Here is a 22,071-nt window from a genome sequence, read left to right on the forward strand (position 1 = left end):
ATTTTCGCTACACGCAAACCTCTTCAATGCTGATGAGTCTTGCTTTAAGCGGATATATAGGCACTAAAACCTAGTAAAATAAGCAGACGAAAGAGGCACCACAAATCATGAATATATGCACTTAAAATGACACTACAAACTAAAAATGCACCAAAATAGACAGTGGATATGAACTTACTTATTTTCTCATGGGGTAAGATACATTATTCAATTCGATTAATGCATAAAGACAAAGGAAGCAGCAGATAAAAGGTCACGAAGAAAGAAGTATTCTTAGACAAGATATTGGAGATGCTTCGATTGTCAAGCCTCGAAAGGTGCAGTGAAATTCAACTAGAAATGACAGCTGCTACTACCAGGTGCAAGGTGTAGGGATTTATACAGAAGTTTCCACCTGGGGGGTGTAAGGTCATTTTATGTGAGGTAGTAAGGTATACTTAGCGCCAAAACGTCATAAATTGGACATTTTTTTAAAAAAAACTAGGGGGTGTTGAGGAAAAATGAAGTGGTGTTAGGAGTGCGTGTATGAATCACTGTTCGGAAGGTCATCAAATTGCAACTTTTCGTCCCCACGTTACACGCTGGAAACCTCATTTATCCAGGCTGAAGAGGAGCTGGCGCCTAGACGCCCAGCAAGCAAGAAACATGTTAAGTTCGTTTTGTGTGTGTGTGCTGAGTGCTCTGGGGCAGCCTTAACTCTGGCGTGTGGATTTATTACGCCCGAGACACGCATATTGCTTTTAACCTTGGCAATATGTTTTCTATTATTTCACGCTATCTGCGTCCCCGTACGATGTGACGAATGTAAACTGCCTAAACGTTAATAAGCCCATAATGTTATTTTCAATCAACCCATGTTATTTGCATTAATCTAATAATGAAAACAAACACTGATAGATGCACGAGATTTAAGAAGAAAATATTTTCGCTGTCAAAATAGTTACGAAGCAAATAAGATCTGAAGAGAAAATGTTAAAATCTACAAAGCACGTAAAAAAGAGACAATCGGGAAAGAATAGTTGAGTAGTAAGGCAATAATGCCAAACTATCCAATTTTCAAAGACGACGTCAAAAGTGCGAAGCTGCCGACCTATTTCATTTTCTTTGCAAACCTTTGTTACTCACGACAAACAAATTGAACAAATACAAAATTACATTTTTGTAAATGCCTCCATAAGCAAGTATAATCTGGTCTGAAATTTAAGCATGATTTTCTATTCAATATCGTTCGAACTAAAATGTTTACAAATCTTCCGTCCATATCAATAACAAAATGAATTAATATGGAAATTATTAGTTTTTAACTGCATTAAGGTTTAGATGTTTGCAAATGCATATGATTTGCACATTTCACCAATAAAAGTTACTAGCATCTGCAGTCTATATGCTTAACAGACAAATGAAGTCAAAATTTGCTACATTTTTAAAGCGTCACACACGTAACGCACTTTTGTTAACGTTTTTCATGCATTCAGCCTATTCCATGATATTCATTTTTTTTATTTGTTAGCAGACACCACAGATAATTCATAATTCTATATCAGTTCATTATGAATATTTTAATCCAGTCTCATGTCTAAAACCTTCAATTTTGTGTGTAAAATGTCAAACACGTAACATTGGAATGTGCCTTTTAATATTCATTTTTGAAGTTTGCCGGAATTTCTAATGCTTATCCATGTTAGGAAAATCAGAACTTTTGCACCGCAATTTAATATCGACATATCACTGCTAATTATTTTCAATAGGCTGTATCTAATATTTTATATACATTTTGCTCCAAGGTCTGAACTGTATATCCGGCAACACTGTGCCTTCGTTCTTGGAAAACTTAAGGGTGAAGATAAAAATAGAAGCAATAGAAAAGTTAAAAGTTAGGGACACAAAAAGAGATATTAGAATAAAAAGTGCGCGACTGAGAAAAATTGTATGGAATACGAGGAGTCCACACGAAGGGGGGAGGGGGGAGAGATGCTATAAAGCTGGCGACACAATACGTGTACACATTTATACTACACCCATTGTAGTTATTTATTTACTATCTCCTGGTCCATTCGAAGAATAAACAATGTGAAATTACTTCAAAACAATAAACGGGAGGTGGAAGCGGCGTAGACAGTTAGGCTTCAACATAACGTAGAAACTCCAATGCACTGATAAAGTGCGCGTCAAATCTCCTGCATATGGCGATAGCCAATAGCAGCGCATTGCAGCGGTGCCATGTCGAAATCTCACACGGAAAAAAGACAACGTGGTTGAGCGAAACGCCTTGTCACGGAACTAGGCAACGCCGCACGTCTGTGATTCACTGGTGCTGGTCAGTCGTTCAAGGCCATATGCAGGAGATTTGACGCGCACTCTAACAGACATGTCAATGAAACACATTACCAACCAGTTCTAGAGGAGACATGGGACCCGTGCGTGACACGACGTCATCGACTAATCTACGTAATCCAAACAAATCCGCGGGAGACCAGCACGTAAGAAGAAAGCATAAATTTCCAATTGGGACAATAGCTCCAGCAGTTTCTGTTATTTGTAACTGACAATTACAATACTCCGGTACAGAAAGCGTAAGCGTACGCGTGTGGCGCAAAACATAAAATATAACTGCAAACTATACGTTGTAGCCTTGTAGGTACAAACAGGTGTTCCCACAAAGAAACTAGAATTAAGAGACGTTAGGCACCACGGATTGGCCAGCGAGTACAGGTTTGCATAAAGTATCTGGTTTGAAATTGACATCACAATTATTACTTATTACTATCTCCAACTGAGTATTTCTCAAATTGCAGAAGGCAACGGAGTGGTAATCTGTATACAAATATTACACTGAATTGTGCATTTATTAATGTACCTTTGGTAGAGGTTTGTGCAGTTTATTGTTCCAATGTATGAGATGCATGATTTCCATATGTTCATTTTCGTATAATAAGAAATTGGTTTGTGTGGTTCTGCATTCATACAGAAAAAAATTGTTCAACATCATCTTGTAGTTAGTTATTTTAAGTGTGAAATCACGATCTGGTTTTAAGCTTCAGATTCTACGTACTGTATGAGTCATTCCATGCGAAATCAACACAGCCTCCAACCTGACCATCTCCGATTTTCATGAAATTTGGGGAGTTGAAACTATGCATGGAACTTAGTAACTATGAAAACTTTTAGTCTCGCTCGTCTTGTAATTGTTAAATTATTCAAAGGTCAAAGTTAGCAGAAATTGCCCTTTTTGAGCCCGCTTAGCTATAGGCTACTAAATGTGCTGTAACTCCGCCACTATTTCGCCTAGAAAGCTCAAATAAAGCTTATTGTACAGGGAAATGAACAAGCTTTCCAGTGATATACAGGGTGGCTCAATAAGTCACTTAACACACCCAGTACAAGGCCACTGCAGCGCGCAACATGGAAATTGTGATGACCAATCGTTATCAGGCCAAGGGGGAACCACATTGACGCCACCCACACGGTCGGCGGCCATCTTGATGTCCGCCATCTTGAATTCAACTTCAGAATTTTAAATGGGAAGGGGGTCGTGCGACATATCAAAATGGGCTAGAATTTCACGAGAAATGCAATTGTGAAGGATTTAACCAGTAAAAAGTTATGACTGAATTCTTGTACCAATTTGCTCATTTTCGAGGTGTTAGAAAAATGCCTTAAAATTTGTTTAGCGCTTCGGTAATGCATCGAGATCAAAGTGACGTCTATGGAGAGACGTTCGCATGCCATTGCACATTATTTTAATCGGATACATCCATGAAGAGCTGTGCATTATGAATGGTTGTCGCGAACAATTTACATTGTGACGCTTCCATTGAATTAAAAGTCGTTCACAGTGACAAGGCTAATGTTTATGTTCATAAGGAAGTTCATGTCTAACATATTTCTTTCATGAACAGGATAACTCCTTTACATTTTGTAGGGGGTGTTAAAGGACTTTTGACTCGTCATAGTTCATGTAATGAGGCTTTTATCAGTCACATAGTTACACACATTATTTTGTATCTTCTGATCCCATTGCAGTCCCAGAATTATTTTTTGATATGTTTTAGAGTATGGCACGAGGGGCCAAATATATTTTTTTCACGATTGTTGGTTATGACATGTTTTGAGATATTCAAGGTCAAAAGTCAAGGTCACGTGACAAAATTATATTTTTATCGAAAGGTGGGCTTGTTATATATCACTGGAAAGCTTGTTCAATTCCCTGTACAATAAGCTTTATTTGAGCTTTCTAGGCGAAATAGTGGCGGAGTTACAGCACAATTAGTAGCCTATAGCTAAGCGGGCTCAAAAAGGGCAATTTCTGCTAACTTTGCCCTTGAATAATTGAACAATTACAAGACGCACAAGACTAAAAGTTTTCATAGTTACTAAGTTCCATGCATAGTTTCAACTCCCCATATTTCATGGAAATCGGAGATGGTCAGGTTGGAAATTGCACATATCTGTGTTGATTTGGCATGGAATGACTCGTATGTGAAACGTTTAAAATTTTTGTACTTTTCTGTTTTGGCTACACTATACGTCAATGATTGTCTCGACAGCAAATTTCATTCATAACATTAAATTTTATTTGTTAAATAAATACTCTATTGTCTGACACAGCAGTTATTATTTTCTATAAAAATACCTTTTGCAATACTTGTCTCCTATTTGTAAGACTTCCATAATTAAATTCTTTGGGCAGAGTTTTGAAAATGTTACAATATTAAGATACGTAATTATTTTTAGCTATAGCTGAATTAGTACAAGGGAATAAATCGTGTCAACGAATGCATTGCGAAAACTAAAACCACTATTCAAAACATGAAAAGTGGTATTATCTGTATAGGATGTTCAAAATAATATAATACTAAATCAATCCATATTAATTTTCAGCTTTCTAAGATGATAAGGTGGTTAACTTTGCGTACCACGTCGCATAGATACTGCTCATACTAATTTTGCTCGTATTTTTTTGTATTTAGCGTCGCTTTTCTGCCACCTTTCACTAATTTCGACGATGAGGAGTGATGATTAGATGAAAGGACACTCACAAAGAGGTGCCCAGGCTGGGGCTTGAACCTGTGAACTACTATATCTTTGGCAAATCTACAAGCATTATAAAATGATCTGCATATTACATGACAGAATATATTGTTAAATTATCATTAAAAAAATAAAAATTAGCATATACTGTAACGATCAATTCCTTTCCGCTTTTAGCTACATTCCAATCATATATCGCATAAATTCAGTGACGTTCCTTCCTGTATGCACATGCATCAGGTTGCGTGCACTGAAGCAACATCTAATTCGTGCAGGTATTTCACTATCATTCCACGCAACATGAAATCTTTCAACAGGTAGTAATATGTTCTAAAAAATACGAGAGGATACGAACTTCGCCTGCTTGAAAAACAATGAAATACTGAAAAGTTTATCAGCTTTTAAAGAACGTGGTTATATCACTTACGGTTGTTTTACGATTGGACACTGTGTCGCAATATTGCAATTCTCAATAATATTTTGTACATTTAAAAAAAATGCACACCACTGGACGCATACCCAGTAAAAATCTAGGTCTGTGTAGAGGAGAAACCATGAAGAAATAGTATACCAAGACAATGTTAATGATGGTAAGAAAACGTATGAGCAGCATTCTGCCTACACCAATATTTTCTACCTTCCAGAAACAGATGGGCAGATGCTGTCGAATTGTTGATTTAAGTCCACTTAATGCATAGATAGGCTAATCGGTACTAGACCTACAGTTTAAAGTGGGATCCGAACCTCCACCGGGTATCGAAAATGGGCAGATGAGACCACTGTTGTAGTCGTCCTTTCATTGAGATCTGAATGGTATTTAATTGGTTTGAATAAAACAAACAAGATCTCTTGTAGAGTGTATTTTGTTGAAAACCTCGCAGGCATTCATCACTGGAACCTTTACACATACTACGGTGAGGAGATTACAGGTTCCACGCAGTTTTAATGCTCTATATTGTTATTTAGCCGAAACTACTTCATACAGGGGATTTTGCGTCTTTTAATCCGTTCACGTCACACTATAATCTATATTCCAGCCCCCCCAAACAAAACACATGAGAAGGGATGGGCTTCAGAAAAGGTTAATCTTCATTTATGCACAAGACCAACAATATGTCACAAAGGTTAACATTCAGTGAACATAGAGTGGGTATTACCTTTGATTGATCTCATCGATCTGACTTAATTTACCTTCTTCCCAATACGTTGTGATTTTCTTGGATAATTCAAATAAATCGCGTCTGAGCCAAGTACCTAGCACTCAGTAGTTATTCTATTTCGTTCTGCAGAATTAATTTATCAGGAAGGCGCCCTAAATATATTCCCAAGTCATCTGTATTAATCCTAAAGTACAGCAACATTCGTATATTTTTATTATTTTCCGAATATCAACCATTGTTCCTCAAGAATGGAAGATATATTAAACATACTCTGAAAATGTCAAGTTAATTACACTAGGATCAATTAGTCCTATCGTGAGAGAATAGTCATACGGATAAAAGGAAATCTATAATTTGATGCCGCATCTGAAGTGACGAATGCACTCCAAGATATCAAAATAGAGTTGATTTGATTCCGGGGTAATATGATGGAAATTAAAAGTTAGCAGAACTGATAAATTCGCAAAAGAAAAATACGTATTAAGTCATGACTAATACGCAAGCATATATATTTGTAATATATTCAAAATAGCATTCAAGAACAAGAGAAAACAAGTAGGGGAGAGTGGGGGAAAAGAAACAGGGGTAATAAGAAACTTATTTTTTATTTTCATTATTTGTGAAAGTAAAAATTTAAAAAAAATTCACAAGCTAACCTTATTAATAGCCTATTACTGTAAAAAATCAAGAAGATTGTGGTTATGTTTAAGATCATTCCATTTGTTTATGCTTGTGTGAAACTTTTCCATCGGAAAGTAGCGTTTTCACATTAATATTATTTTCTATAGTAAATACAGATTATACATTCTTGATATTTTTTACGTGATTCTGTGGACAAAAGACAGGACTTTCTGGTCCTGTTTTGTTAATTTTCTGTCACAAAAGTAGAGAGTGATTATTGTCATGTATCTTATTATCCCAAATATGAAAAGCAAATAAGATACTGATGTCTATTACCCCTTGCTTTGGGCAATAATCAATAACACTTTGATTTCTCATCATGGCAAGCAGAAGTTATCTCATGAAGATCAAGAAGATAGTGAAACAGATATTATATTGCCAGAACGATACTATGCCATTTACTATGGCATCAGCTGGTATGTGGGACGAGTTACTAAAGTTCAAGAAGACAGCTGCATAATCAAGTTCCTCAACTAATCTTTGGGTACTTTTAATTGGCGTTCTTATGACGACATACAAAGTGTACATAAATACTTTATCATGTGTGGCTCTATATCTTTAAACGGAAACGGACCATTTAATTTAAGCTGCTCAGACTTAGTTAGAATCAAAACACTATATGCAGAGAAGAAAAAGGACATTATAAAGTCACAAATATGATTTTCTTTGTTAATTTACCATAAAACCTATTAGAAATAAGCATTTGAAGATGTCAGTTGCTTTTGCTTTGAAAATATAGAGCTGTATCAAAACTTTTGCCATTGCATTTATTTTATAGCATTTTCATTCCTTTGTAATAAAAAATATTTAAAAAAATATGCACCAAAATTTTATGGGTAAATAAGATACACATGTTGAGTGTGTCGTTTAACTCCAGCCAGTTTAATAGATAGAATGCATCAAAATACACGGCTTGTTTCTTATTAACCCCTATGGGGTAATAAGGTGAAAAAAATTGTCAATTATTTTATAATTTTTGTGTGCTCGTTTTCTTGCACAATTGAGCTCATTATTTTTTTCTGGGTACATTGGGTTCCAAATTATGCAAGAAAGAATTATCAATGCTAGAAATTTAAAATTGTTGGTTATGTTAATTTCTCATATTTCTTATTACCCCATGTGTTTCTTATTCACCCACTCTCCCCTATGTGTCGATTTGTGAAAACCTGTAGCTGGGAACTTGGAACTTTTCGGGCTTATTTCCCGAAAATTCGATTTTCAAAAAACTCGAATGATAAAAATTAATAGTTATTTTCAGCCTTTACACTCACTACAAAAATTAAGTGATAAAACATTCAAACTAACCAAAATTCACATTTTCCCCCACCATGCCATGAAGGTAAATCCGGGCTATGAAGCTAGACTCCTCATATTCACGATCAAGGTCACACTACAAGTTAATAAATCGCATTCCCCATGTTGCCTCCAGATACTCACTGATATGAGGCTGGGTGGGTCTAGGAGACACTTATACAAAGATATTATAAAAATTTACACCTGAAACCACCCACATCGGGTATCGAACCCAGGTCTCTCGCATGACAGTCAGGCCATATCGGCTGAAATATTCAGCTTCAGTGTGGAGTCCTTACCGCACCGCACTACTAAGTCGGAGATCTTAGGTTCGAATACTGGATACGGCTTGGACGTTTGTTTGTTGCCCTTGTGAATCTCGTTATAATTCACCGACGTCACGTTTAGCCTAATCATGCTGGAAAATTAGTAAAATAAATAAATCCAATGGTGCAATACATATCTTGTCACTCATACTCAAGAATAAATTATTTCATTTTAAGATATAGAGGACGTCAGGTGACGTCAGAGATACGTTGTTTGTGCGTCAACAGCTGTTTTTTTTTTTTTTTTTTTTTTTACACACAAACTCGCACTAGCGCCAGCCCTAAATTAAGCCTTTGAACAAAATAGGAAACCCGCTGATAACTGTCTGGAAAAATAAAATGACTCAAGCCACCCTTAAACGAAGGAGACACGAACTAGTCTCAGATCGATAACTCATAAAAGCAAACAATATTGAAAGTTCAGGGCTAACATTTACCATGACCACGATAAAAATCTTGGGCTGTAATGGGCCTTCGGGGACGAAAAACCTAAGAAGGAACTTACGTCAAGATAGCGAAAAGATATCATGGCCTTTGAACCAATTGTCGAAGTTTTCTCATCTTTCACGTTGAAGACATATCCTTGCAGTTAGGCAGCCAAACTTACTTCTTCGTGAAATATTCAGCCGATCCATCAGGATGAGGTAGGACCGTGTACACTCTGTCAAGAGAATCTCCGGGGCAAGTGAACGAAAACACGTATCTAACCTGGAGGTGCTGAGGGGGTGCGGAAAGAAATTTAGTTGGGTGCGATACTGAAAATAAGGAAAACCATGAAACACGCATGCAACCTTTCAAAACTGGGGAGGGGGCAAGGTTCAAAAACGGAGGGAAGGGAAAAGACAGTTTACTTTCCCTTGGTAGATAGGGTTTAGCATAGTGCCGGGACAACTGCACCCCTAATCGCCGCCACTGATTAACATAAATTACCGACTGAAATGAAATTGTATGTGTGAAATATAATCTTTAGATTGACATTCATTTTCCAGGGAGACTGTGCCTCTCTTGCCCTCCCCCAGGACTTACATGATTATATGTATTAAGTCTTATACTCCAAGAAAGTGGCCGTACAGTGTAAACATTCAGATACACGTTGCAGTCTTATTGAACTATGTAGTGAAATACAAAATGAAATTATCCTTGTCTTTAAAAACACAATTTTTGAACTTTTCAATGTAACCCATGGAGGTACAAAATACATAGTACATTGTACCCTCCGTCTGCCACTTCAGGACAAAAAGCAAAGTGCACAGCAACTTCGTCTTCGTTAAAATTCCTTCTGCCGCACTATCTCCAACAACTAAGGTGGCCATACGTCCCGTTTTGACAGGGACAGTCCCGTTTCAGAAGCTCGTCCCGTCGATGCTATTAAAAAAAACCTCTATTTGTCCCGTCTTATAAGAATCTAGGAGTTAGCTTGAAAACTAAATCTAAATACTTAGCTCGCGTCCCGAGTTGTATTTGCTTTGTGTGTGATCCGTTATTGTAGAGCAACTAATAAGCTTGGCCCAGAAGCGTACATGTAGTAAATTGGACATGCAACTAGAATTTAAGCCGGCCCCCGTGGCGGAGTGGTTAGCACATCGCGCTACGACGCCAGGGGTCCCGGGTTCGAATCCTCGCCTGGGCATGGGATGTTTGTGGTGTCTATTCATCAATTCCATCTATCATCACTCATCCCCCATCTTCGCAAATTAGCCAAAAGTGACACAAAAAACTAAGTAAAATAAAGCAATTCAATCAATTAACTAGAATTTAAATTCCTGTTTATGAACGATTGGTTGGTGATGAAAAAAGTTTTTCTCAAGAAGATTGGTTCTTGAGCATGACTTGGTGATGCCTTGAAAGCAGCTGCATTTTTTTGCTCCAGGGTGAGGAAGAACAAGTAGGCGAAAAATAAACAGTTTAGCAAAAATTAAAAAAATTAAAAGAAAGAAAAACATAACTCACTTGAAGCTGTAGGTAATTATCGAAAACCACAAACAGACCACTTCAAGAAACAAAAGACAAAAAAAAATCATAACAATAATGCTGACGTGGGTGGGGGTGAGGGGTAGGGGTCATTATAAGTACATGAAAAACAGCATCAGTTGTAGCACGCATCTTTGAAATGTCACGAGCCGCCGCTGCGTACCGATATTAACGATGTGCAATATGTAGATAAATGATATTTCGTATTGCAAGTTGAGCGAGTTGTTAGGTGTCTAATGTTTCCTATGTTCTGCTTAATGAATATATTCTTACCTAGAAAGGGTTATTCAAAAAGAGCTCGACAACGTAGTGAAACGAAGCTTCTTTATAACTGTGGACCTTGTGCACTTGGGAAGAATCTCCCGATGATATGCCGATTTAAGTCATGTTAAAGACTATCCTATACTATCCTGCTATATTAGAGGGCTCAGAAGGAGGCATAACTGAAATCAACACAAGTTCATCAGAAGATCCTGGAGGAATTTCACTATCGCCTTGATGTGTACAGGGTTCCCTGTGGAGCACACATCATTGTTTGTCTGGAAGTAAATTGTCTTACACGTAAGCTCTAATTTGAAACCGCTTTTCAATTTCAACAATTACGAACTTTTATTGTAATAAACATTTAGAGTTGACCTTTTCAAAAACCCTGTATTATGTTCACCTAGACATTAAGCATACAATATTACACATTATCTTTATTACAAAATTATTTATGAAAAATGTAGAGCACTGATTGTCTCATTTGCGTTGTTATACGAGAATGGAGAAGTTCAACTGAGTACAAAAAGAGGCGTCCTTTACGCTTCCAAATACATAATTTTTGGTGGGCACCTTGATTACAATTTTCTTTCATGTGTATTGAGACTGTCACAGTTCAATTGAAACACTTGGATCATTTCATTAAGCAGAAAAAAAATCTTTTTTAAAAAACATGTGTCGCTTTTCTGCCACTTTTGGCAAATAGACGACGAATGATGACTAGGCTATATAAAATTGACGAAGGCATGCTCAGAAAGGGACTCGATCCTAGAACCTTCGGTAGCGAGGTCGGGAAATGATTGCTCAACGTGCTCGGCAATCGGCAACAAAAGCATGTAAAATTATGTTATGAACTTCTAAAAGAGAAAATATATTTTAGACCACAAGAAGCTTACATGTTGGAATATAATTTCACGTGGAAGCGTAACTTACAGCTTTTCTCATATACACGAAACAAGAAAATCGATGGTCTGTTGCTTTATTGCTAGAAATAAGACGGTTATGTGGTAGCAGTTGACTACTATAAGTCACTTGTCTTTACTTCTGAAGTAGCAATGTCTCGCGTAACTGAACAATGCACGAGTCGATATGATCATACTGTCCCGTCACTATGGTGGCGACAGTAATATCCACACATCAACTTTTAAAAGAGCTAAAACCTCAAAGTAAAAATAGCAAACAGAAATAATAGTACAACCATTGCCTTTGTTAAACAAGCAACTGCAAGTACAAAGCAGGCGTTTATAAAACAGTGCTACCTAGTAGAAAGGGAAAGTGCGCAGATAAGATAAGAACAAAGTGATTGGATTGGTCTACTTACCTTCGAAACACACGGCAGGTCGAATTGTTTATTCTCTTGTCACTCTTGTGTCGCCTACGGTCCTCAAACATGTCTTTAATTGCTGTAACTCCTAGCACAAACAACACAGGTATCATGGACACTTCTTTTCCGAACGCATTGATGGCCGGGAACCAATTCAATAGAACTATGAACAGGAAATATAGATTCGCCACTCGGTGGAACTGTTCGAACAGGTTCTTTGGTAGAAACGACAGAATGGTATACTTGGTCGTCCTTATGCGATTGTTCGGGTAGATGCTGTTCGGATGCTGGTGCTTGGGAATGCTCGAAGGGATCACGTGATTGGGCACAATTCGGCGATGGTGCGTCTCCTCCGTCCCCTTTTTTCGACGCCAGAAGAAAACCCTGTCCGACAGAGAAGGCACATGTTGTCGCAAGGTGTAGATGGACTCGGAGCGCGATGCCTGGCGAGAGTGTCCGAAACACACGGACTCGGTGCGGGGTGTCTGGTGCTGCAACCTGGTGTCGCGGTCCTGGTGACCCGGCGGGAGAATGAAATCTGTCTTGGACCCCACCCTGCTATGTCCCTTCAGGGCCTGGGACGACCCGTCCACGATCTGTCCCTGGGAGAAGGCCCGAGCGTGTCCTCTTTTGAGCGCCGAGGGCCGTGCCACCACCGCACCGCTGGGACTCACGGTGGCCCCGTGGCTGGCGCTGCGAATGTGGCCCCTGTTCATGGTGCGAGCCACCACACTCACGGGTCCGGCAGGGTTGTCCGACAGAGCACCACCGACAAAGCCGTGCGACGCAGCCGCCGCCTCGCACGAGACTGGCGTTACGGTGCTGACATCTGAGGACACAGGAAACACATAGGTGGCAACGCGAGGATGTTGGCTCGTTATCTCTCCACTTCCTGACATGATAGTACATCTGCAAAGAAAAAACAAACAGCTTAGTGAGTTTTGGAAGAAGTTATAACATAAATCAAATACGCTGTTGCTTCTAAATAATGCATGCATTCGCAAACAAAAGAGTAATGTTTGCATGTTACTCTCATGAAAATATTACGTGGTCGACATTGACATGCTTTCTGTCACAAACAGCTGAAGATCGATAAACTTGGAAAACTTTGCGGTAGGTCGCGAACATAAGTTCCCATCATGTCACGGCACCCTCAGTGGCCAAATGTGCTGGGTGCTCAATTAGGGACTTCGCCATCGAAGGTTTCGAGTTCGAGTCCCGGTATGAACATGGGTGTACAATCACCGACAATAAAAAATGGGACCCATATCCTGGAATTCTCGCTTCAGCAAGGCGTTGTGTGTGTTGCCTAACTCTACGGCGGTGGCAGAAGTGGCATTGAAAATTTTCTCTTAAAATCAGAACGCCGTTGAGTTACGCTACACGCATAACGCCTTGCAGGGAAGCGAGAACTTCAGGACCTATGTGTCCCGATTTTATTGCCGGTGACTGTACATTTCCAAGTGTCCCACCGAAAATTTAACCTGGATATCAAGCCAACCTCATCGTGGCGATTAGCTCAAAGTAAAAATGTGACGTTACAAACGTTTAAAACAGAGAAGCCCCTCCTACCCTGTGCATTTACACGATACCATCAAGTCGTGCAGGGGGTGTGCAGATACGATGCCGCACATCCTCGATCTTTGTCCCAGTGATCAGCACCACGCTCTTACCGCCTTCATTCCTCTCTCACAGAGTACCCTCTGAAGAGAGACTGGGTGCCACTTACGGGTATGGTCACACTGGATTAGGTTTCGGTAGAACTTTCACACTGGAGTACACAGGGGAACGAACAGCACCATGTAAATAAATTTGTGAGCGGTCACACTTACGCCGAGATGCTCTGGCGTACATAGCCGTGTTTCACCGACCACCGAATGGAACGTATTCATTTTATTTCTTTTGTCCGAATTTGCCACAACTACGCTCTTTATGCTTGATTTCTTGCGTACTTTGTATGACGTGACAATAATGGACAATAAAAGGTTTACTGACTTGTAGATCATTCACATCAATAAAGAACTGTCACAATCGGGAGTCAGGGAACTATAGGTTAAAATTACAGGGGAATTGTAAAGCACAAACTGAGTTATCTCGTCATTAAATATGCATAAATAATAAGAAATATTCCAAAATCTCATTGACCCGGTTTGTTCATCCTCTGCAACATTTATTTGTCTAAAAGTCCGAAATCAAATCCAGTGCAACGGCACAGTCATATAGGGTCATTGTCCCCCACGCCGCAAACTGGAAAACTGCGGCGCCCTGACGCTGAATAAGAAGAATACAAGATTAGGCCATCAGTTATTAAAAACCAAAAATGTCCAATTAGAACAGAAAGAAACGCTCCGTCTTGAGGATGGGAGCCGATGAGGCCCGCACCTACAGAAATTTTGAGAAAACAAATTTTTTCTAATGAAAGCAGTCAAGAACTAGGGGAGAGAATTTACTAGTGGTAAATTCAAACCCAACTTAAAATGGCCCCCCGACTACCATTTTTTTTTATTTTTAGCAGATTCTAACTGATTGATTAAATCTTTATTTTACTTCGCTTTTGTGCTAACTCTGCCTAATCGCGAAGATGAGGATGAAAGGTGGTAAGAAGGAATGGTGATAGGATGAAAGGATAAAAACATAGGGACAGCACACAACACAGTCCCACGGAGGATTATACTGGCCGTGAGTCCAGACGCCAGACCCTCGCTAGTCTGCAAAATGCAGTACAGGGTGTACTATGTGGAAGTGAATTTGACATTTGGGTGTCTTTGGAAAGGTACCCCCTTCCCCAAATGCAGCTATGGAATATCTACATTTACACCCTCCTAAAGTTTATCCGTCTACGGCCATGATAAACTCGGAACTGGATGATGTATTTGTGTTGTTTTAATCTTGTGCACGTAAGTTACACTACGAAAACAATAGTTACAAACACGCGTTAAATGTTCATATTACACGACAAAGTACTGTAAAGGAAACTGCAAGGTGTTGCCTTTTTCCATAGTAAATTGACTATGCATTAAGCGGTGGAACGAGGCGCTTGATCTCTACTTCTGCATGGGAGGATTAAAGGAAGGTGGACAATGAGGGCTCTACAATCCAAGACTTCATTCTAAGAACGAAAAATGTAGGTTCTTACAATTGTATAAAGAGATCATGTATTAAATTTTATCAAAATCTGAGGAGTTGGGATGAACACCCCTATATGATCTGGCACAGAATGATCCTGTAGTCAATGTGTAAAACGTCATGGTAGTGTTTCAAGGAAACAAATAAACCAATTGGAACCAATGTCACTCTATTTTTCCTTTTTGTTGCTTGGAAGAATATACCTTGAACACCTTCGTCATGTTGTGCTATGTGTATGGAATACTTTGGTAAATTAACCCCATTAATTATTCAACTTCTAGCCCGTTAATTAAGAATATATTCTTTGTATTTAACCTCGATATTTTTCACCTTTATATCATAGAATTACACAATTGGTCAGAACCTTAACTTGGAATGTTTTGTAGGAAGATTAGAAGTTGAGTATTCATTTCTCTTTCTTCCCTCTCTTTAAATCAACATTTTTGACAGTATCTTCTTCCTTCTTATTTTTTCTCCTATGCTCAAGTCTATGACATGGTACACAGTTGTATAACAAAGATGAGGAGAGGAATCCCCACCACCAGACAAGTGGGGGTTGGTGTAAGATATGTGAAAAGTACAGATGACCTTTCACAATTGAGTTGAAAACGAGACCAAGCCAATCGAGAATTGTTGAGATCTTGGCAAAACTGAGACAATATGAGACTTAAGGTCCAAGACTCGGTGTTGTCTGGGCTCTGATATCCGAAATATTTACCTAAACAAAATGTATTCTAGTATACTACATTTTCAGACATACCAAGTTAATATCTAACTGAACGAAGTCTATCCATTAGTAGCAATTATGGACCTTAGCAGTGTGGTTGCATAGAATAGCATTTCTTTTGTTAACAGCATGAAAACGAGATATTCAACAGAATAATGTTATCAACAAAAGTTGCTTCCTTAATTAGCCCGTATACACTATGAAGCTTCTGCAGCAGCACACTATTTATGTTACCCATAATATTCCGAGATCCAAGAAAAGACTGAGACTTGCCTTTCCTTGTTAATACAATGTACATCAGGACAAGATAACAGTCCAACCCGTCTCACTGCATCCATTATAAAAAGGAAGTACAATATGATGTGTCCCACTTAAAACAAGCTCCAGTCACAATACACCACATAAACAATATTTTCCATTATTTAAGTTATTTAAGAACTGCATGGCGATAGTTTTTTTTTTTTTTTTTTTTTTTTAAGTATCACATTGACATCCTTGCAGTACAATGATTTCTGTGAAAGTGTTACTTTTGATAATGGTTCATTCAGTCAACAAAATTTTGTTTTAAGTCCACTAGATGTTCAGACAGGCTAAACGGGACTGAACATGCACTTTAAAGTTTCATCCCAAGCACTATTATGTGAAATATGCCTGCATTGGTCATCAAACCTGAGACCCATTGATTACAAAGTGACTGTTGGGGAGGGCCCTATTCTGTCAAAGAAAGAGTTCATGGAGTTTGATATTACACTTGCACATTTTTGTGTGAAATTTCCAAGAAACATTGAACACTTGAAAAATGAACTGTTGTATTTGATATTTGAATAGAAAGAAAACATTTACAGAATCATCAAAGATATTAGTGCATTACCTTGAATGCAATTAAAAGAGCACACAACTCAAAATGACTTCAAGTACCTTGTGTACATTTACCTATAGATCTTTTTTTGTTTCACATTTCCCATGCTTTATGAAATTTAAAAAAAATCACTGAAACAAGTACTGTCAATGAATTTTGTCCAAGTTCATTAACAATCACGTAAGGTCAGCATTGCACAGGACACCCTGTATAACTGATTACTAGAAATATGAAGTCCCCCTCCCCCCACACACACGGGGCATATAACACATTACTTCTCAATGTATAGTGTTAACAAAATTGCATGAGCAACTATAACAGTAATGTTTACTTTGTGTAAAAATCTCCTACAATCTTCTTCTCTTAAGTTCTGGGCTATCTATTTGGAAAACAATACCTGTCTTCCGCCGGAAAAGGACAATTTTACATTTCTCAGGATTCAGCAGCATTGTGACATAGATCTAAATAAGTGCAGTGAGGTCAAGCACCTTTGGTACCTACCACAGGCAGGCAGACATCTTTCGCTGGGAACCATGATCCAGAATTCCTTATCTCTATATACCAGGCAGCCAGGGCGATGATTAGCAAAAAGATCTTCTAAGAAACTGTGTAGCAATTCTCGTTATGTTGGGGAATCTCACTACAGACAGCTAACTGATAACATGTGCTATGTTTATGACAGTGGGGTTTATCATAATCTTGATGATTAGACACACACACACACACAAAAATCTTGCAAAAAGATAGATTGCAAATTTTGACCATTGCAAGCAAGATTCTCTGGGTTCATTCTCAGTTTTATTATAGTTACTTGTAGGGTGGTATTTAAATGGGGAGTTGAAGTAGGCTTGTCAATAAGCTTGCTCCATCCCCCTACGTAAAAAAAAAAAATTAAAAAAAATTGTGGCATACATATGCCTAATATTATTAATATTTCAGATACAAGGTTTGGATGTATTTCATTCAGGGTGGCTACAGACAAGCAGAAATGAAATTCCCTGACTTTTCCAGATTTTCCAGGACAAATTTTGCATTTTCTCCCTGACAATTTTGAACTAAATCGACGTATTTGTACATGGAAAATAAACTCATAGAGCATTCAGGTGTCTATATTAGCTAACAAGAAATTGACTTAATTTCTCTATGATTTATATTTGTTCTGAAAAATAGTGAATTTGAAAAAATATTACAAATCACAAGCTAGAGAGGGACTTTTACAAGACTTTTCTAATTTGCAAGCAAGCTTAAATAAAATATTTTATTACTTTTAAAGTTATAACTAAATGAAATTAGAGTAAATTAGTTGTTTTTAATGAAGTGCTCAGTCGGTAACGCATCTGACTACCATGCTAAAGGTCCCGGGTTCGATCCCCGGCCGGTTCAAATCCAGGAACTTTTCTAACGATGGAAGCGGCCCAGGTGCCCACCTAGCATCGAATAACATGGTTACCTGGGGGAAACCCTGGGGGGTAAAGGCGGTCAGGGGCATGATGCTGATCACATCACCCCACTCACGACCGGATCAAGAAAGTGTGGGGCCTTACCCCCACACCCCCTATATGCCTTAATGGCGTGGTGCTATGCACAGGGGAGCACTTTATTTTTATTTTATTTTTACTAAGCCTTTCTCGTTATTAGATGTATCACCTGTACTTGCAAAAACCATGACTGCAAACTTATTTTCGAAGCATTAACGCTTGTATACTATGTCTCTTTTCTATATAAAGCAAACAACTTAATCCATGCACACATGATTGAGATATTAGTATGGTGAATTCGCAGCTTGTTTGATGTGAACATGGCAACATGCAACACATGGCGTCCACTTGGCATCTAAAACCCTAATATATCTTAAACCTGATTCTCGGGACTAAACATTCTGAAAGTGCAGCAATGGAATTGTACAAAACAAAGTGTTATATTACCTTACATTATGAGACTTCTGTTTCAGTACAAACATTCACAGTATATCCAAGTACCGTGAAACTGGCAACACACTGCTACTTGTATTTGTGTGTGTGTGTGTATAAGTAAGTTCCGATATCGTTGGAATGCTGTGCTAATGGTAGGAGCACGATGTGCACATACAAGTAGGAAGAAGTCCAAGCTATCTCCTGGCTATATTCACAGCGAAGTTTATCCAAGTACGGTTATTTTGCCAAAATCCTGTTTCCCTAGTGGCAGCTGCAGGGAGGAGGGATTCTAAGGTTGCCGATTGTTGCTCAATGAGGGTGCAAGTTTCTTAGGTAAAATTGGCAACAGCAGGTCATTGCCATAAAGATGGGTTCATGCCAGGCAAGTAGCTTGGTTGATTGATTTGCTTCATTTTACTTTGCTTCTTGCACCACTTTTCGCTGATTTGCGAAGATGGGGGTGAGTGATGACATGATGAAATTGATGAATGGACACTCACAAACAGGCCGGGACTCGAACCTGGGATCCCTGGTGTTGTAGCACGATGTGCTCAACACTCCACCATGGGGTCTGGTAAATTGGCTCAACTCTATGAGAACAATGGCAGTTCTCATATAGCGACTGCATGCTGTAATCAGATTTTTACACACTGAGAATCGGATGCCGGCAGAGATCCACAGGAACTTGGGAGTGTAAGGACTGGATGCCATAAGTGACAGTATGGTCAGGTGATGATGTAGACATGGCAGGCAGATCCATCATGCACGACCCCACACACCTAGCACAAGTAGGATCTTTTGCATCCCCAACCTCACACGCTACGACCTTCATCTCTTCCTTCAGCTGAAGCAGTTTCTGGCAGCATATACATTTTGACAGTAACGCTGCTGTACAGATGGTTCTGCAAAAGTTAGTGCAACATTACAACAAATACCTGAAGAACGGTGGTAAATATGTCGAAAAGTAAGTTATGGGTCACTGTAATTAAGACAATAAAATCATAAAGTATTGCTAAAGTTTGAGTTTCAATTTATGGCTATTGGAATGTAATTTCTGGACCGACCTCGTATAAATCTTCAGCCTGTTAAATTCAATAACAGTAGACGAGAAGTGAAAATTCAGTTCAGCTGGCAGAGGAATATTGATTACTGATGAAAATGATATGTTTTAGGATTGAGAGTCTGAAATTTTGTCCGAGAAAATGTTCCACTACATTAGACAAAAAAAAATGGATGCATGCATTTTTGTGAAGTAGTGAGACATTTTGTTGCAATTCGACATTAGTCAGATTCAAGTAAATCTTGAAGCTTATCTGGCGACAAATGATGAAATGATTCTCTCAGGCTATTGACCAGGTGAGTTGTGGAAAGAATACCCAAGCTTTCGAAAGCTAACAGCCCGAGAGAATCTTTTCATTAGTCAGATTTATCCGACAAATAATTCATGCATCAATGGAACCTAAATATCTGGTGGATCAAATGTCATTCCATGACATACGACAAAAAATCCAGGTTGGATAAAAGCCCTCATTCATTACAATGTTCCTTCAGAAAGTCCACGCAATGCAGTACTACGGTGTTGGACGGTGCCAGAGTGGGTGCACCCTTCTGGTCGACAGGTTCGACCCCTTATAGCTTCCATAGACAAGAATAAAAATATGCCAATACATTTTAAACGTGACATTTAGAGGTTAATCAAATGTGTGTGCCTCACTGGAAATTTCTCCTCCCTTTCCATCACTTCTTATGCCACCGTGGTTGTGTCCAATGCATAACAGACACCTAAAAGTTTACGCCAAAGGCTGGCAAGATGGTTTTTAAGTGTAGCACTTATTGCGACTTCTTCAAAATCAAATGTCTGGCAGGTTCATTGCATCACACCACATCTACAATTCAACAAAGACAAAATTTCCTGACTTTTTTTGACCTCTCCAATTCCCTGGCATTTCTAGGTCTGTCGCCACCCTATTCATTCTTTTTTTCCTCACAGTTCCCAATTTCATAAGAACAGTGTTATTCTGAGATTTTGTGCTCTATCTTCCACTGCTGCCTTATCACGATGATGCTTATATTCAGAAAGGAACGCCTATGCCTATGTGGCAGATGTCATTCTCGAGAATAAATTTTCCTCCATTTTATGAATTTTACGTTGACTATGTATGCCATTATGTATTATATATGTTCTGTCTGTATATTATATGTATTTGTATATTATAATTCATAAATAAATAAGAAAATAAAAAGGTGGGGGAACCGATCAAATTGATACAACTGACATCCTGGTTTATTAAAGGCACCAGGACCTAAGCGCTTACCCTCGAATGTATGCGGAAGGAGGCAGGCTTACTTCAGGGACCCTTTTTTATACATAGTCTGCAAATACCAGCTTCCTTCCTGATTATAGTACTATTGTTCATACACAACTAATGAATGAGACTATATTTTTGGCTGATTGAGTACCCAACCGAAATTGTCCCCTCCCAGGATTTCACTGGGATTAGGGACAACCACTCTCTCCCTTTCTGTTTGCTAATTTTTCACAACATTGGGAGGGGTTCTTTCTGCACAGATAATTTGCATATCACACCAATACTTCAAAACATATAACTGAAATTTCCCCACTACTAGTAGTAGAAAATTTTTTTCCTGGGAAGAAAACAAAACATTAGGTTAGGCAAACATAGTTAAAAAATATTCACATTTTGCAGAGAACATTTACCAAGTTTTGAAAACTGTTATCTAGATTTGTGGAAATGTTTAAAGGCAGGTTACTTCTTCTTTCAGTAGTAGAAAGGGTACTAGTTCTGTATAGTGGAGACACCTAGAAATCATTTATTTCACACTTTTTTACATTGCTAACATACAATTCTGCATTGCGGAACATTCCTTTAGGTGTAATAATGAATATCTAATGGAAATAATGTCTATTTCTTACATTTATGAGTACTTACTGTTCTTCCTTTTCTCGGTTCTGTAACACACAATATGGTGATAGCGTACTGGTTCATCGCGCGATGAGGCAGTGTTTTGTCGATTTGGAGTGCGAATGCAGTGTTTCAACCTTATTGAATGAAAAATACCTACTTTCGTGGCTGGATTGGAAATTGTGCTAATACCTCGTTCGCTACACAAACCATTGGTGTTAGCACCACAAACCATTTCTGGTAAGGTTAGGTTAGGTTCGCTTAGGTTAGGCAAACATAGTTAAAAAATACAGGCTTGAAACACTTATTGGGGGTTAAGTCATCTAAAACACAGAACATTGTCTTCACGTGCAGAAAGCAAATGGGAGCAACAGCAATTCCGTGTCAGAGAGATATTTTCCCAGAAGAAAACATGAATTGGTGTTGAAAAGGATAAAAACTACATTCCCGAACCTCAACAACGCTACAGAAAATG

General features: G+C 38.6%; 1 protein-coding gene across 4 annotated transcripts in view; it reads right to left on the reverse strand.

The window, feature by feature from the left end:
* Nucleotides 1-22,071, reverse strand: part of LOC145985346 (phospholipid-transporting ATPase VD) — a 203,236-nt gene that overhangs the window by 178,264 nt on the left and 2,901 nt on the right. For all 4 annotated transcript variants that reach the window (XM_083119250.1, XM_083119251.1, XM_083119249.1 and 1 more), the window contains exon 2: nucleotides 12,045-12,956. In XM_083119250.1, the coding sequence (XP_082975376.1) occupies nucleotides 12,045-12,946 (902 nt within the window). In that variant the 5' untranslated portion in view covers nucleotides 12,947-12,956. The remainder of the gene's footprint in view (nucleotides 1-12,044; nucleotides 12,957-22,071) is intronic.

This window comes from Lepisma saccharinum, chromosome 3 (assembly GCF_977018435.1).
Source record: "Lepisma saccharinum chromosome 3, izLepSacc3.1, whole genome shotgun sequence".
Classification (NCBI taxonomy): Eukaryota; Metazoa; Arthropoda; class Insecta; order Zygentoma; family Lepismatidae; genus Lepisma; species Lepisma saccharinum.